This window comes from Pristis pectinata, chromosome 27 (genome assembly GCF_009764475.1).
Source record: "Pristis pectinata isolate sPriPec2 chromosome 27, sPriPec2.1.pri, whole genome shotgun sequence".
Lineage (NCBI taxonomy): Eukaryota > Metazoa > Chordata > Chondrichthyes > Rhinopristiformes > Pristidae > Pristis > Pristis pectinata.
The window spans coordinates 14,599,291-14,618,458 of record NC_067431.1 but is presented as its reverse complement, the minus strand read 5'-3'; the positions used below and the strand labels follow the sequence as shown (position 1 = coordinate 14,618,458).

At 38.3% G+C, this 19,168-nt stretch overlaps 1 protein-coding gene across 1 annotated transcript in view; it reads right to left on the bottom strand.

Annotated features, from left to right (window-relative positions):
• Positions 1–643: 643 nt before the first annotated feature.
• LOC127583745 (CXADR-like membrane protein) overlaps positions 644–19,168 on the bottom strand; it is an 89,724-nt gene continuing 71,199 nt past the window's right edge. Inside the window, exons 4-7 of the mRNA XM_052040044.1 lie at positions 16,103–16,270; positions 14,717–14,839; positions 13,988–14,129; positions 644–10,332 (exon numbers count right to left, since the gene is read on the bottom strand). Of these exons, the coding sequence (XP_051896004.1) occupies positions 10,047–10,332; positions 13,988–14,129; positions 14,717–14,839; positions 16,103–16,270 (719 nt within the window). The 3' untranslated portion in view covers positions 644–10,046. The remainder of the gene's footprint in view (positions 10,333–13,987; positions 14,130–14,716; positions 14,840–16,102; positions 16,271–19,168) is intronic.

The following is a 19,168-nucleotide window of genomic DNA, read 5'->3' as shown; positions in this document are numbered from 1 at the left end:
ACACGTGAACACCATTGGAAGCCAGTGAGGACTGGCCATCCGAGGTCAGGTAATATCTGTAATCTCAAAGTAACTGGGGGTTGTAACAATAAAGTAAGTGTGACATGACTTTGAGCTTTTTATTACCTAAAAGCAACATTTCTTTTGGGAATTTCTTACAACAGGGAGCATGTACAAACTCCCAGTGCAGATTGGAGGTCAGGATGAAACCTGGGATGCTGAAGCTGAGTGGGAGCAACACTACCTGCTGCACCATCATTCAGCTGAGGGTGTGGAGAAGCAGGGAGCAGGATGGCTGTTGGGGTGCTGTTAATGGTGGTGGTACTGTTGCTAAGCCCAATTTTTTTTCTCACCATCCTCTATTTCAAATGGCTGCACAGAAATTGAGAATGTAAACTTAGCTTTTTTTCTCTCCCGCATACCTGAAGCATGGAAGTTGTGATGCACGCAGCTATGCAACTGAGATCTACTATTGTAGTGCAGACCAAATATTGAATAATCATAGACAACTGTAGATATTCAGAAAGCTTTTGCCCTTTGTGTGTTTCTCTTTATGCATTGATGAATATTTTACCTTCCACTGCTGAAGATTTAAACAAAAAGATAAGAGGCGCAAGATGAATTATGCTTTTTATTTTATGGAGAATACTTACAACATCCAAAGCAGAAAATGCTGTGGTAAATTACAAAAATATACATTTGCACTTGAAATGAGAAACTTTCATTTGTGCTGCATTATGCAGGAAACAGTGTTATTACTTTCATGTCATACTCTGCATTGAAATGTGAGCGTGCATTGTGTATGACAATTCAAAGATGATCCCTTGAAGGTTGAAGTGCCTTTAATTTTACTAATGAAGCATCTTTAGGGAGAAGAAAACTTCAAACACAGAACTATAAAAGGAAACATCGTACCACAGAATTACAGCATTTTCTTTAACCCTTTTAACATTTAGCGGTGTTTAATTTTGATAAGAAAATTACAGCTCCATTCATACATCCTGCGATTTCCCTGTCCTTTCCACATATGATTATTAGTTAGGACTGAATAAGTTTTTTTTGCAGCAAGAAATATTGTAATTGTCTGTTTATTTTTGTATCTAACCAAATAAAACATTCACAGTATCCAATGAATGTTAGTGGTTTACTTTGACTGAAATGCAAGTTATATTTACAATGCTTCATTTAAACTTGCTGTTTGAAATACTACATAAAGAATAGCAGATAAATAGAATTCCTGAACCAAAGAACACCGGTTCACCATTCACAAGGAGGAGGGTGGGGGAGGCGGGTGGCAAGCAAGAGCATGGATCTGCCTAATTGTACAAAAAATTTGTGTAACTCGAGGTTTTAGATGTGCATGCAGGTTTTCCCATTACATTACAGATACATGCATATGCCCCTCCAAACACTGGTATATTTAAATTCCTGAGCATCTCCCTGTTCATTTTTTTGTTGAATTTTAGTTCCAATTATATATTTTTTATGTCTTATTCATTTTAAACTATAATAACTTGCATCTAATTGAAATAGACTCTTTGTTGTCTTGAGGAATTTATCTAGTATTGTTAGCACAAGCTTATGATGTGGTTTTATTTAATTACATTAATGTCTCCCTAGGTTCCACAACTACAACTGTTGGACTAATTGGCTACAAATTGTAAGATGTGGAAAGGCGTTTTATTATTTTCCCTTGGTACGTGAATATGCCAATACAAAGCTGTCATGTACATCTGGTAGGAGAGTTCAAAACCTTGCTCTAGAATATTGGTTATCAAAAAGATGACTAAGATCAAAAGATAAAATACACATTACAAGTCTGTACTACATTTAAAAACTGAAATAATGTGCTCCTAAAGTGTTTTTTGATGTGATACAAACATAGGAATGTTCAAAAGATTCAATAATACATGCACAAAATAAAAATAACATGGAAACATGGAGCAGACTTATCAACAACTAAAAAGAAAATATAGTTTGATGTTTTAAATAAAGGCCTTTTAGAATAGTCATGTCTGTCAGCCTCTGCTGAGTTCTTTTCAGATATCAATGGGCCTGCTGTACATTACAGTATTTTTTGATTTTAGATTTTCATCATTCACAGTTTTCATTTTTCTCTCTACTGCTCACTTTTTAAACTCTTTGCCTACTCTTCCATTTGTACATTTTAAATCCAAATGTAAACATGCTTCACATTAAATCTGCAGCAGCTGATATCCTAGGCATTGTGTATTCTCTGCGCACTGCTGCTGCAACAACCCATGCCACACAGGGTGGTACATAAATTCACTTGTCTGATATGGAGCCTGGTGCATTCACTTAGGCTGGGGTTGGTTTGGGGAGGGGGGAAAGAAATTTTGATTATCTTGTGTGCATACCAGTGGCCAATGACCAACATTAGACCACCAGCCCATTCTCATGTCTCCATACGCTTCAGTGAGGGGAGAATGTTAAGAAAGGGAAAAATAAAGTTAATATTCTAAAACCTATAATTTTTCACAAACATGTGACTTATGTTTACTTTAGGTTGTTTCAGTTTATTATAAAGCATGTAGTCATTGAACATATTTTAAAAGCTAAAATAAGTTTGTAGTACATTTGAAGAAAACTTTCATACATGTTATACAGTTGAACAGTGTTCCTGACAACACATGGAATAGGAAGCAGAGAATGATTAAGTAACATAGTGATTTGGTTCTTCATGATCATGGAACCATTACATTCTGATAGCGAGTTGTGTTTTGGCATTATTTCCCTTTTTAGAGATCACGACTGATATATACAATGATTTCTCTTTAAATCCATTTTAACTAAAAATGATGCACCAATTTTACCTTTAAAACAAAACTGCAAAAAAAATCACAGATAACCACCTGACTAGTGATTAACATTGTTCAATCCTACAGTTGATGAAGTAAGGAAAACCAATTGAATAAACTTTACTCTGCATCAGCTCGAACACAAAAGAAATCTCCAACAGTTTTTTAACTGTAAATAATTCAATTGGCTACTTAAATACAACCCATTCAATGACCACAATTACCCAATTCTGCTTCATAGAATTAGACAGGGCACAGTGGGCTTTGCATTTTGGCTCCACTGAAGGAAATGCAGTGTTTGTAAAAGGCAATGAGCCAATGGATTCTATATAAATGTTAACAATTGCTGCATTCAGAATTTCTCTCATGAATAAAAAAACTGATAGAAATTGGCAGTTTTTAAAAGAAACATTAAGAAAATATTTGCAGAAAGTTGCCTAACTGTTTAAATACAAGTAAAAATAAAACTGCCAGAAATTGTCTGTGCAGAACAGTGAGCTTACATGTCCCTTTTGAGCAGAATTGTATACTCCCAAAGTGCTGTGACATGGTCATATGTATGCATGCCTCTGAAGGTAAAAGAATTGTTTATAAGCCCATGTTTTATTTTTGTAATATGCATGAATATGTGTCTTGGATATTTTAAAAAAGTCATTTTATGCAAAACTTCATTTTTGCATAATTCCCTTCATTGTTAAATTATGTTAAGAATGATATAGAAACATATTTTAAAAAATCTGCACATTAAAGCTTCCCTGGTTGTTACATTGTGAATCATAGTAAGTGCTAAACATCTGCTTTGAAGGATGTTCATTCTGTGTGAATGACACAAGCACAGAGGTTCTTAACTATATTTGGCCCATGTCCCTGAATTCCAATATGCTGCACCGTATCACATAAGTTGAATAAACAAATTCCCAAACTCAACAGTTATGTGCTTCCCAGGTGCTTTCACACTGTTTTTAGTACATCAACATTCCTCACAACTAATCCTACATTTCCCATATTTCCTTATGGCAGAAGAGGGCATTTTGGACAATTAGTCTGTGCGGGCTCATAGAGCAATTCCCTTCCCCTACTCATTTCCCTGTAACCTATTATCTCTCAACTCCAGCCTGATTTTCCTATCGCCCACGTGCATTAGGGATAATTTACAGTAGCCAATTAACTTATGAACCAGCATGCTTTTGTGATGTGGGAGGAAGCCAGAGCACCCGAGTAAAACTCCGGAGTCACACAAACAACATGCAAACTCCACACAGCAGCAGATGTTAAGATTGAACCTGGGTTGCTGAAGCAATGAGGCAGCAGCATCACTGATGCATCACCTGGCCACCCTAAGGCTCATTCCTCGTCTATAATTGAAAAATATGTAGTGTGGTTCATGCCGATCCATTTTCCTTTCCAAATGGACCATTTTAAACCAATAGTACAGAATAACAGGTAATTGTCAAAGATCAGGTTAATTGTTAACTTCAGAAACAAGTAGACGTTTGATCTATGAAACATATATTACCCATTGAACTTGCCCTTAACATTTGATCACTGGCATTTTCCTCCACATGTTGCTGGGTTTCTTAGAAGGGCAGCTTGATCTCACCCAGGCAGCACCTGGGATCTGAATGAAGAGGCAAGCTAGGGTGTGCCTCCATAAGCGATCAATCAGAATGAAGGATTGTAAAATGAACAGTGGAAGATGTAAAAGGAAAGTTAGTGTAGTAAATTCAATGTCAAAGCTGGAACAAGATGAGAAATAAAGAGAAAAACAACAGCTTAGAAGAAAAAAAAACGCCAAAAGAAAAATAAATCTGAAATAAAATAATCTGAGTCAACTAAAACCTGAAGGAACGGGATTCCAATGTGTAAACAAGTTATTCTTAGTGCCAGCAAGGTTGACTGGCAGTCAATAGCCATTTATCACACTGTTATAAAGCTGTTAAGATTTGAAATAACCTCACTTAATTTTCTATACCGAGATAACTTTGAATTTACTGTGCAAATATGAAGACACAATGTCCTTCAATGAACTTGAAAAGGGACCCAAAGGAAATAAGATGCCATTTTCCTAAACTAACAGCAATACAGCAGAGAAGCACATCTTGAATAGAAACTTTTACATGTCCACATTAAACTGTGTACCTTGCCTGAATTTGCTGTGAATTTGACTTTCAGTAAAAGTGAGCACCATGAACCTCACCATTATTTTGAGAGCAATTTCGGTGTCTTTTTCTCAACCAAAATGTAAGTTGAACCACATACTTTTGTTAAATGGAGAGAGGTGCAATGTCTGTCAAGTGTAGCCCTTTTCTGAGTTTGAAACAATTATAGATCATATGTAGAGGACAATGAAGTTTCCTTTTGGAACTTGAAGGCAAGAACTTCATGATAACTGACTAAGGAAAGACCAGTAGAGTGAATGAGAGACAGGTGGGTTTCCATTGATCATTGCCATCGATTATTACACAACTGTCATCAGTATTTCCTAGAGATTTACTTCCAGGTGCTATTAGACAGCTTGACAAAGTCTCAAGTGCCTCCGCAATAGCTCATTATCTTTCATTGCTGTTATTAAGGCAAATAATATGTCCCAGAGTTAGCAGATAATACCTACATGATTAAGATGCAATAGTGTCACCAGACATTTTATTGCCCTCAACAGTTCTGTTGCAAGACATACTTTCTGAACACAAATGAGATCACAAAGCAGTTAATAACATAACTGACGTTAGAGCAGCATAATCCAACCTAACGTTTATCGTTAATGGGCATTTTTATATTAATAGTGATTTTGTTTTGTTCCAAAGGTAATGGTCATAAATACAAGGCAGTGAATGACAAGTCTACAAAAGAATTCAGGAGAAACTTGTGAGAGTGGTTAAAATGTGGAACTTGCTACCACTTGGAGAGATTGAAGTAAGCCTCATAAATTCCTTTAACATGAAGCAACATAAGGGGGATAGGAATAGATGGACACAGATTGGCTTTGAATATGTAGGGATGATGAAGATTCATATGGAAATACACTGCCACAGACCAGCTGAGTTGAATAGTCCATTTCTGTACTGTAAATTCTATGTAATTTTGCATGTGTCATTTTATTTACCAGGGTCGTCCATTTTGGACAATCCTTTATGATTTGTGCCACTTTCAAACAATCACAAGAAGAAAGCCATAGAAACTGGAAAATTCTGGATTTATTAGGAAGGTTTATAGAGGATTGAATAAAGATAAAAAGGAAGAATATGGCAGGTATAGGGAAGTAAAGACGGGGGAGGCCTGTCAAGAGTATAAAAAGTGTAGGGAGGCACTTAAAAAGGAAATGAAGAAGGCAAACGGTTTACAAAAATCACTGGTGGATTAGGTTAAGGTAAATTCAAAAATGTTTTATATGTATGTTAAGGGCAAAAGAATAACCAAGAGTTGGGCTCATTAGGAACAACTGGACAATCTGTGCATGGAGCCAGAAGGTATTGGTGAGTTCCTAAATGAGTACTTTTCATCAGTATTCACAAATGAAACAGACTTTGTAGTTGGAGGATTCAGCAAAGGGGAAGACAAAAGTCTAGACAAATAAATAGGAGTACTCAATGCTTTAGCGGACTTAAAGGTGGACAAATTCCCAGAGCCGGAAGGCATTTATCCCATGCTGCTATGGGAGGCAAGGGAAGAGATTGCTGGGGATCTGGCTCTTTGTACCACGAGTGAGATACCAGGTATCTGGAGGATGGCAAATGTAGTCCCCTTTTGCAAAAGGGAAAAAAAGCCTGATAATTAATGACCTGTTAGCCTAACATCAGTAGTAGGGAAGTTATTAATGATCACTTGGAAAGGCAGGGATTAATCAGAGATAGCCGGCATAGCTTTGTCATGGGCATATCCTGTCTGACCAATGTGACTGAACTTTTTGAAGAGGTACAAGCTATTGATGAGGGAAGTACAGTTGATGTGGTTAAATAGTTAAGTAAGGCCTTTGACAAGATCCCACATGGGAGACTGGTCCAAAAGATCCCATGGGATCCAGGGCAATTTGGTAAATTGGATCCAAAATCAGCTTTGTAAAAGGAAACAGAGGGTGATGGTAGAGAGTTGTTTTTGGGAGTATTGAGGAACAGAGGGATCTTGATGTACAAGTTCAAAGATCCTTGAAGGTGGTGAGGCAGGTAGATAATGTGGTTAAGGAGGCATACAGGATACTGGTCTTCATTAGTCAAGACACTGAATGCAAGAGCAGGGAAGTCATGCTCCAACTTTCTAAATTATTCATCAGACCTCAGCTGGAGCATTGCATGTAGTTCTGGTCACCCCACTATAGGAAAGATATGAACGCATTGGAGAGGGTGCAGGGGAGATTCACCAGGGTTTTCCAGGGATGGAATGTTTCAGTTATGAGAAACTGGAGAAGCTCAGTCTGTTTTCTCTGGAGCAGTGAAGCTTAACAGGGGACAAGATTGAGGTGTATAAAGTTAGAAAATAGATAGGGTAGACTGCAGGAAACTTTTCCCCATATCAGAGGTAGATAACACTAGATGATATAGATTTAGGGTAAGGGGTAAGAGATTTAGAGGGGATCTGCGGGGGACCTTTTCCACCCAGAGAATGGCAAGTACCTGGAATGCACTGCCGAAGAGAGAGAGGGGGAAGAGGAATTGCTGACAGCATCTAAGAAGTGTCCAGATGAGTACTTGAATTGCCCAGGCATAGAAGACTGTGGAATGCTGGAAGATGAGATTAATACAGATGGGTGCCCACTGGTCCGCGTGGATGTGGTGGGCTAAGTGTTTCCATGCCGTATGACTCTCAGACTCTGTGTTAGTCTGTATCTATGGAGAGAGAAACTTGAGTTAATATTTCAGGTGGATGACCTTTCATCAGTTGCTACATAGCCTGCTGAGTATCTCCAGCATTTTTGGTTTATAGTAAGCAACAAAATATAAAACATAACCCTAATTTTATCACCACATATCCATTTCCCTAAACAATAAAAAACTATAATATTTTTAATCACAGTCCATAGCTTTTAAGTATGATATCTATCCACCTGATATAATGAATTATTTGGAAAAGATAGCTACAAGGTTTTTTTAAATTCCTGACGGGATAAAGAGAGAATGGGAAAAAAAAACACCATTATATGATAATGAGCCAACTACAAAGTGCACTTAAGTCTTCCAAAACAACATTAAGGGCATATAGTGTAGCATTTTTTCAGGTACTAAAACCAAAGAGTAAAGGGAATTATACAAAAGATTGTTGTTAGGATCATGGACAAAAGAAATCAGAGCTACACATCAAGTCAAGATTTTGTAGAATCATGGAATAGGCTAGGGGGAATTAATTATCTAATTTTTTTCCAAATAATGAAATCACCAGCCTTTTGTTGCACCTGCTGAGATGTAGGATTCAAGCTCACTCACGAATGAGCACTGAAGATATTCAAGGTGATCATAATGCATGTGATAGGAAAGACAGCACAGTCTGATGAGTGCAGAATGTGTCTGTCCTTATATTCAAAGAAAAGATATTCAGTATATTAAAAACTACAGTGGACAAAGCCAAGTAAAATTAAACAAATGAAAACAAAAAATGCTAGAAATACCAAGCAGATCAAGCAGTGTCTATGCAGAAAGGAACAGAGTTAATATTTCAAGGTGATAAATTTCTAATGCAAGGTCATCAATCAGAAACATTAACTCAATCTTTCCATACATGATGCCCGACTGCCGAACATTTCCAGCATTTTCTGTTTTTATTTCAGATCTCCAGCATCTGCAATATTTTGCTTTTGGTTTATAAATAAATGTGTTCCTTATTTAATTGTGCAGCATACACTCGACAGATTAAGTTCACACAAACGTAATGTGCCAATGCATACACCTAAGATGAACTGACATAATTTCATTTGAATTTTTATCATTTCAAGGAAATTTGCTCCCAATTACCAATATCCTCCCATGTCACTATTATGATGAAACCAAGATTTAGCAATGTTCTGCTGCTTGTATATTATATAAACATTAATTTTAAAATATGAAAAAATGTACTAAACAGCTTATTGCAGATGCCTAGTTCAAAGGTCATTCTCCCTTAGTTTGCATTTTTGTGTGCAAGTGCTAAATGTCGACAGCCTGAAATTACCAAGGAATTCTAGTACATGCACAGGAATGAGACAGACAAGAAGGTTGTCCATTATCAGTTCATATGGAACTGACTGTAAATATGTAAGAAACATATTGGGAATGGGCTAACCACCGGGATGATCTGGAATCTTCACAATGGAGGATTCCAGGGCATTCTTTGCAAAATTAGATCCAGTTGCAGATCAGAATAAAGTAGAAAAGAAAGACAGAAAAAAACTTGGATTCCTGTGGTGCCCTTCATAGCCTCAGGTCATTTAAAAGTACTTTACAGCCAACAGCCTACTGCATTTCCTACATTACAGATGACTACTTTTAAATTGTAGTCATCTGTAATGTCGGAAATGCAGTCGGCAATTTGTGCATAACAAGCTCCCACTAACTGTATTGTGATAGTAACCAGATATCTGTTTTTTTTTGGTAATGTTGTCTGAGGGATAAATATTGGCCAGGACACCAGTGATAATTCTCTTGAAATAGTACCATGGCACCTTTTACATTCACTCTAGAAAGCAAACTATTATAAAATGCCAACCACCTCCCCTCGTCTTTCAATAACACTCTGAAACATTGAGAGCATCACTTACCCAGCTCAGAACAACATATCCCACAAAATTTCATCCTATCCATATGGAGCTCGGGCAAAATTAGAAGCCTGGCTAGAAACAATGATGTGCAAACTAGATTTATCTGTTCAAAAGATATCTGGATTTTCTGGATACATTTCCCTAATCCAGTCAGTATATGAGATGATGTCTGGTTTAGGTAATTCCACCCAGTTTGTTCAGCATAATTTTCTCATGTCAACATTGGAAACATGGGTGGGGAAGTTTCACTGTCCTGCCTTAAATTTAATGGGAGAAATCCATCTTTGTTTGCCAGCAATAAACCCAATTTGATACCAATCATATTCCCCTCCCAGCATCCTGTTCCACTGAAGTCAATAGAACCAAATGTACACAGGTGAGTTCATTCAGTGGCTGATATCATCACATAAGTTCAGCTCAGGCAACCAAAGATGAGTATCTCCTCCAAATGGCGAAGGCTCCCTAATGTCTCAGTAAAACATTTCCCTTTCCCAACCAAACTATATTCACACAGTCTGAAAAGCCTTGGTTTGAGCTGGTATCATAACAGGGACTGCTCCCATTCGTTTCATATGTGCCTGTGTTGGTCCATTCTTGTTGATCTTGACTTCCTCTGTTGATGTGTAAGAAATGAGCATCTTTTCTTCTTTGGCTGATGGTGTGCGAGGTTGCTGGGAGTAAGGGGTGCCGTTTCTGATGGACTTAACTGAGCAGGAGCCAGACTGTGTGCTCCCAGTACCTACTGAGGATTGTGTGCTGCTAAGCTTTGCCTTTGGTGCCTCAGCATCTTCCCTGTTGACACACAATGAAAAGAAATAGCAAAATATAATTCAAGGTTTCTTGCTTGAGAAATACCAAATCTTTCCATTCCTTGGTAAAACTCCAATTAATTTAAAAAATAATAAAAACTATGTTTTGAAGATTTGTTTAAGATATTTTAATTTCTACCTTAATTTTCTATATATGTCACAACCTTTAGTTTGCTCTCTGTAAAATGAAAGAAAAGTGAATGGTAAAACCAATTTTTGGTCTGTTTGTGATCAACCATGTTGTAGTCTGAGATTACTATAACATGATTAGCTATTCAATGTGGAGAGTGTCTGCAACTTTAAATTCCAGGATGTTAACATATCAGATGACCTGTCCTGGGCCCAGCACACAGATGCAATCACAAGGAAGGCTCACAACATGTCTTTATTTTCTTATTAAGTTAAGGACATTCGGCTTGTCACAGAACATTCTAACAAACTTCTACAGATGTACTGTTGAAAGTATCTTGACTGGCAGCAACTTGAATGCACAGGAACATAAGAAGCTGCAGACAGTAGTGGACTCAGCCCAATACATCACAAGCACATCCTTCCCCACCATCAGTAGTATCTACATGAGGCACTGCCTCAAGAAGGCATCATCATCAAAGATCCCCACCACCCAGACCATGCCATTTTCTCACAGCTACCATCAGGCAGGAGGTACAAAAGCCTAAAGTCCCATACCACCAGGTTCAAGAACAGCTACTTCCCTTCAACCATTTGGTTATTGAACCAATTTGCACAACCCTAATCACTACCGCAGTATAGCAACACCATAACCACTTTAACCAAGTTGTACTACAATAGACTTTGTTATTTTTTTGTTCTAATTGTGTTCTTTCATGTAAAAATTGTGTATAATGTTTAATTTATATTTTTCTTGTGAATGCTGCTTATCTGACATTATGTCCCTGTGATGCTGCTGCAAGTAAGTTTTTCAGTGCATCAGTGCATACATGTACTTGTGCACATGACAATAAACTCGACTTTGACTTTGATTGATGCTGGATACCAAAGAAAGGCCACAAGGAAAGATCTTTGAAAACAGCTTTCTTTGATGTCAGTTTTGAGTATTATCACTTCGGAGTTGACTGTATAATTCAGGCTAATGGAAGCAGAAATTCTATTGATTTCGGATGCACCTCCCTAACCAAAGATCTCTACCACCAACGAGGACAAGGGCAACAGGTTCTCCTCCAAGTTGCATACCAAGTCCACTAAATTGAAAATATATCACTGGCCATCATTAAGGACTTTCATCACCCTTCTCATGACCTGTTTTCCCTCCTGCCGTTGGGGAAGAGGTACAGGAGCATCTGCTCTAGATCTAGTAGGATGCTGAACAGCTTTTTCCCACAAGCAGTCAGGATCATAAATGGACTGTGTCCCCTTCCCCTTCCACCGACAAGCTCTCCCTCCACACACACGGACACACTCACATCAATACAGAAACAGTTTGATAGTTAGTTACCTGATACGTTGAACTTCATCTCGAACTGAATAAGCACTTATTAATACATAAACGCACTTTAACAGATATGAATATGTGGTGTTGATATGTTTTTAGTTTTGTTTTAGAGATGTTTTTATAGACTATTTTAGATATTTATTACTGTTCTTTTTGTTGCACTGTTATGAGCTGGTGAGAAACAGTATTTCGTTTTTTTGTGTATGTAAATACTCAGAGAAATGACAATAAAGTAAATCTTGAATCTTGAATCTTGGTCCTTCATTATCATTGGGACTATATCCTAGAACCCCCCTGTCCAAGATCACTGTGGGAGCACCTTCACCAGAAGGACTGCAGGGGTTCAAGGTGGCAGCTCACCATCGCTTACCCCAAAGGCAACTAGGGATGGAACCAATGCTGTTCATTGTTTCTTTCTGGCAGGGTCGTGAAATAAAGGGGAACAGTGTTACCTTTATAACAATAAGGTTTATTTGAAATTTTGAATAGAAATTTGACCACTTTAAATGTTAGGTGCTGCCAACTGCCTTAAGAGCTGATCTTGCACAGTCCCAAGACCACAGCTGCCTGTCCCTGAATAATGTCCAGCATGACTGTGGGCAAAGTCTTCAGTTGGGAGTCTGGCTGCCAGTGCATCAGCTTGGCATAATGTAGCATATGGACAATTAGTTGGCAGCGCCCACAGAATGGCTTTGAGACCCAATAAGGCTCCACCTCTGGGATCGCCAGCTGTCAAAGCTCCCACAGTTAGGGTATGTCTGTAAACATCAAAGGAATTCACACCCTTTAAAAATAATATTGTTAAAAATGAAAATTAAAGACTAAATTACACACAAACACTTAAAATGATTTGTAAAGGTACATAGTTCTCTGAAACTGGCGTCACAGGTATACAGGATGATGAAGAAAGCATTTGGCACGCTGGCTATCATCAGTGAGGGCTTTGAGTACAGGAGCTGGGACATTATATTGCAGTTGTACAAGAAGCTGGTGAGGTCGTACCTGGAGTACTGTGCACAGTTTTGGTTACGCTGTTATACGAAAGACATCATTAAGCTGGAAAGAGTGCAAAGAAGGTTCACAAGAATGTTGCCAGGACTCGAGGGCCTCAGTTAGAGGGAGAGGTTGGACAGGCTAGGATTTTTTCCTTGACGTGTAGGAGACTGAGGGATGACCTTATAGAGGTGTACAAAATCATGAGGGACATAGATAGGGTGAATACACAGTCTTTTCCCCGTGGAATGTAAATCAAAAACTAGAGAGCATAGGTTTAAGGTGAGAGGGGAAACATTTAAAAGGGACCTGAGGGGCAACTTCTTCACACAGAGGGTGGTGCATATATGGAACAAGTTGCCAGAGGAAGTGATAGAGGCAAGTACAATGACAACATTTAAAAGACATTTGGACAGGTACATGGATAGGAAAGGTTTAGAGGGGTTTGAGCCAAACATGGGCGAATGGGACTAGCTTAGATGGGCCAAAGGGCCTGTTTCTGTGGTGTAGTACTCTATGACTAAAAACATTTAAACTGACTTTAAATTTTTTAGTCATACATTCATACACTACACTAATTCAAATAAAATACTCTACCTATTTTTACTTTTATCACATTCCTTCCATCTTTGTAAATAAAACTCCTTATTGGAGCAATAATATCAGTGCTGAAGCAGCAGGGTGACAGGGAACAATTGTAATATACTTAATGGTGATCTGTACCATGATGTTTGCAGCAGTTATAAGCTGCAAATCTGCTCGAAACTTAAACAAGTTACTGCCACGATTATGTTACAGCTGAATGCTAAGTTGAAAAGATGAAGGAAAAAATAAGATGTGCCTAGTTGCACAGCAGCTGGCAAGAAGTGACATCAGCAGCATCAGACTGTTTGGTTCATTTGTGAAAATATTCGTGTGGCACCATGACAGGATCAGGAACCACAAGAGTAAACAGTGCTTAAAATATAAACATTGCACGAATCCAGATACTGGGGCTTTTTGGGGTCAGAAATGAGCCACAGGAATGAAGCTTCTGCTTAGGATTTCTGCCCAGAAGCGTACCTCTGCCATACTTTACCAGAGGTTAGTAACAATATCATGTTTATTCAAAATCTTAAGGATAACGTCTGCAGACTAGTGAATTTGCACCTTGGACTGCCAACTAGACATGTACCTTATCTCATTTGGTTGTTCCTCTTCCTCATATTTATGCTTTGCTTTCCTGTACAGTGTGAACCAAACAATAAGGAAGATTAACAGCAGCCCAAGCATAACTCCAATAACAGCACCAGCAATGATACCAGGGTCTTTTGCATCTGGAAACAAAAGAAAGCAAATTAATATCAACATCTGTATCTAATTAAGTTAATTTGAATGTAAGTATGCATGTTTGTATGGTTTCTTGTTTAAGAAATATTATTTTTGATGACATATATTTTCCACCAGCTTATTTCACGCTGCTTATTAATGCCGAATTCAGTAATGATGGATTTCTACCCAGGGTAGAAATGTCAAGTATTGAGAACATACATTTAAGGTAAGAGGGGGAAAGTTTAAAGGAGATGTGTGGGGCAAGTTATTTTTACACAGCTTGGTAGGTGCCTGGAACAGGCCGCTGCGGGGACTGGTGGAAGCAGAAGCGATAGTGGCGTTTAAGAGGCTGTCAGGCAGACACATGAATATGCAGGGAATGAAGGGGTTTGGATCATGTACAGGCATAATAGTTTAAATTAGCATCATGTTTGGCGCAGACATTATGGGCCATAGGGTCTGTTCCTGTGCTGTAGAGTTCTATGTACTATATACACTGTTTGTATCACAACTTGAACTTTATGAATAAGCTTGATGTACTTCTGTCCGCAATTCCCAATTTTTTGGAGTTTTATTTACATAGACTACTCACACGTAACTGTGATGTTCACAGAGCAGCTTTCCTGCCCTGCCTCATTTGTGGCACTGCATTGGTACACCCCAGAATTTGTGTGGCTCAAGTTCCTCAGCAGCAGCATTTCTGGAGTTCTTGAATCTGAATAAATGCAAGGACAGTAAAATAAAATGAAAATAAAACAAAAAATCTGCAGATGCTGGAAATCTGAAATAAAAACACAAATTGCTGGGAAAACTCAGCAGATCAGGCAACATTTGTGGAAAGATTAAATGTCAGCATTTCAGGTCTGCGATCCTGTAAACCTGCTGAGTTTTTCCAGCATTTTCTGTTTTTATTTCAATTCAGTTAAATGATGCATTCAGCACTGGCCATTTTGATAAGTCAACATTTCAAAGTTATCTCAAAGATTAAACTGCAGTACATGAAACCTTCAACATGTTTGTAACTTCTGAAAAATTCTACCATATTTTAACAGAACACATTTGTATATAAAACAGAACGTTCCCCTACAGATCCCTTTGGCTTCATGAATTTTTTCCTTCCTTTCTTTTTTAAGATTTTATTTTATATAAAGGACATTTTGTGACCTAACTTCTGCCATAGCTTAGCAAGTGTCATTTTGTAACCAGGTACCAGAATGAAATAAGAACCTGTGTGAATTTCCAACTCTCTTTTGTGAAAGTTCTTAGCATTCACTCTGTGCTGCCTTTGATGGCACAGTGGAGAATAGGATCTTACAACCAGGGGAATTGTGTATTTGACCTTTCTGATCTATTTACATCCTACACTGTGGCTGACTGCAGGTACCGACTCTGGACCCAGTGTTTATATTAGTTCAAGGAGGAAGTAAGTGCATGTTTGGCTCCATTTTGTTTGCTCCACTTGCAGGTGCTAAGGTACCCATAAAGTCAGTATCACAACTGAGTTGTAACTGCAGATAAACTGTCTCTCAAAACATTTCAGTTGATTGAAACTATGGCAGACAATTCTAATCTCGGGTTAGCTGAGACTTCTAATATCATCCTCAATAAGGTAACATTCAAAAAGGGTGAAGCTGTGGAAAATTAAAAGGATGCAACATGCAGGGAGAGTTTTCTCTTCGCTGTGGTAAGACATCTGGCAATTACAGTTATATTGCTCATATACATTTTTTCATTCAACAAAAAACCTTCCATCTGACTTATATATTAAACTGACAAAAGGACTAACTTGAAACATTAAGTTATCTGTTCTCATATCAGATGCTGGCCAATTTTTTTCAATGGTTCATAGTTTGTTTTAGCTACACAAATTCTTTTTTGAGTACAGACATGAGAATAAGCAATGCATCTCTAGTGAAAAAGCAAAATCTGCATGGCAATGGAATACATTCCAGTCTTCTGTAAAATTTTAATCACCAACCTATGTGTGAACGGGTTTGAAATTTGGCCTTCTGTCCTTCTGCATCCAAAAGACGTTCCCACCTGTAGAGGATAGGTTCAGTGCCTTTCTCTGATCTACACTGAAGTTTGACGTCATTTCCTTGCAATAACTGCCCTTGGGTCCAGCACTTGGGTTTAGAAGGTCTGACTGATGCAGAAGAAAAGATATTTGGTTGAGGTTATACTTTTTAAATCAGCATGGTGCATTTTAGAGCAGTTCTTAACTCTCTCTGTTATAGTTAACAGATTCAAATGTATTACTATTGTGCAGGCTTACCTGTGTTTCAGGGGTTCATACAACAGCTATTAAATTTTAGTAGCTAAGTAAATATAAGTAAATTTAGTATCCCAAGTAAATATAGGAGCAGAAGGGAGCAGAAGATGTTTTTGACAGCAAAAGAGCATTGATGATAAAAGGGGCTGTATTTGAAAACAAAACAGCTTGTTTCATTTGTTTAGTTAGATGTGCCACTGCCATATGTTGCTTGATGAGTGAGTTATGACTATTCCTTAGTGACACACTCATCTAGTAACATACAATCTATGAGCTCAATGCAAGGTACATAGTAACCAACAACTGCCTTTTCGTCAGACCCTTTTAAACTTTCTAAAATACTTAATCACTTCTATCATAAAACCTGTTTTGCACTCTGACCTAATGAAGGTGGCAGAATTTCTGGTTGGAAATCCTCCCTTTCATGCAGTGGGGTTTTGACTCCACAGTGTGAATCTTTTTTGACCAGAATCCCTCCCTGGAAGTCTGCCTGATTGACAGACGTACCTTTCAGCCAGGTAAGGAATACACCAGAACAAGCCCTAGCCCCATATGAGGCACCTTCAACATTTCCACAGGGAGTATTAGAAGAAATCAATCTCAGATCATGTAGGCTTTGCATGGGCAGTGCTGATGTGAGGAAGTAGTCAGGGTTTTATTGGAAAGCAGTGTCATTTTCAGCAGTTTGCTGAAAAGCAAGCAAGTTTGGGTTGTGTGGTTAGGTGGAGGGTGGGGGTGCCTTGCAGCTCCTCCTGGCCTACAAATTGTTCTTACATCCTTTGTGTGCTGTTCCTAAACCTCCTTCACCTACTTTTTTCCTGATGCCTGGGATAACAGGAGGAGCAGGATAAATCTGAGATTCCCAATCCCATCGATTTATTTAATTGAACAACCTGCCTTCCAAGGAGAGATTTAGCTGTTTGCTCCTTTTCCCATCTCTTTGAAACCTGGACTGGTTGGACTGTCATTAGATTTGAGATTTTTGAAGTTTTAAAAGCTCACTCACTAATCAATTTGTCTTTAAGTTAATACTCACTCCTGGATTCTACTTCAACCACTATTTTTGCTCAGACTATCTTGCCACAACCTTTTCCAGAAATGAAAACCTCCCTGTTTTCTTTGATTAGCTTAGTCTAAAGCTCCTACTTACTGACTTGTCATCAGATGGGAACTGTGAAGATTGACTGACATTTTTGAGTACCTTGCTTGAATTGCATGTTAGTCTTTTAATGGAAAGATCCCCAAATTTATCTGGCATCACCTGATAAAGTACAAGTTCATCCCAGAGAGGAGGAGATAGGAAACAAATGCTTAGGTTATTTCTTCTAAATGTACAGCAGGTGGCACTCCAGGGAAAGATACTGTTGTGCAATTGCAGTAGTCAAGAAATTCATTCTCAGTCAAAAATACTAAATATGCTGCAGAACAGCGGCAACATGTTGTATCCCACATCCAGAATTTTGCTCCAAGTGGTATATGATGTTCTGTCATTACTACATGTGGTAGAAACCACAGCATCCAGAGGTAACCCATACAGTCACAAGAACATGCAAACTCCCCACAGACAGAACCCAAGGTCAGGATTGAACCCAGGTCTCTTGTTTTGTGAGACAGCAGCTCTACTAGCTGTGCCACAAATAAGTATTTAAATAGAATAAAATCGATCACTCAGCCAGTAGATGAACTTACTATTCCACTTACTCCATTTTGACATTGTGTCCTTGATTTTTTTTGGCAAGAATCTTCTGTAATCAAGGAAAATTGGTTCCTTGTATTTAAATCAAACTTTTCATGAACTCTGGATGTTTCCAGGTGCTCAACGGCCATTTAGGTACTTTTATTTATTTTGTTATGCAGTCACTGAAGAAAATGTAGGTGACTTGGGAGCAGATTTTATCTGAGCATGGTCCACTAAACAGCAATGAGATAATGACTAAGTAATTTGTTTCTACTGAAGGTGGTTAAGGGATAAATATTGGTCAGGATATGAGGCAGAAGTCCCTTGCTATTCTTTGATTACTGTCAGAGGATCTGTTATGTTCATCTAATAAGACAGATGGGGCATTGGTTTAAGGTCTCATATGACAGTCATTTTGGAATGAGATAAAATTATCATTTTAATATAACACATTCATGGAAAAACAGAACTTACTGATGTCATCTACCCTACACACAAGAAAGAAATCTGCCTGAACTACAACTGACGTAAGGAAGGCACAACAATTACACATAGTGGCCTGAAATGAAGAAAGCCAGTTTGCTCATTGATGCACCATCACAGCAGCAAAATACATTTAGCTTAAAAATGATTTTCACCTATTTTTGATACAATAAATCAATATTACATTCACTGTCAACTGTTAAAAAAATGTGAAATCGGCAAAAAAGGCATTTGAAACAGCAGCAAGATTGGTTACACCCAGAAAGAAGCGCTAAAACAGGTTCTTGAGATTACAGACACCAGTTTCCTGCACAGTAATACAAGAGCGGCATCCGTCCTTAAATGCACATACCCCATGGCATTCACATGGCAACAACACATATCATGGCTGCCATGGAGGAGAGAACACATGCAAAGAGAAAGCAAGCTCAAAATATTACTTAGTGGGTCTCAGAAGTCCAAATTAGTACATTGATGTCAGAAGTGGGGGGGGGGGGGGGGGGGGGGGTGGGGCGGTCTTGAGTGCCAAGAATGAGAGAGAAAGTTGCTCAGGAGAACAGCCAGGGCCAACATTAGAAGTGTATGGCACAAAGTACTCGAGTTGTCTCCTC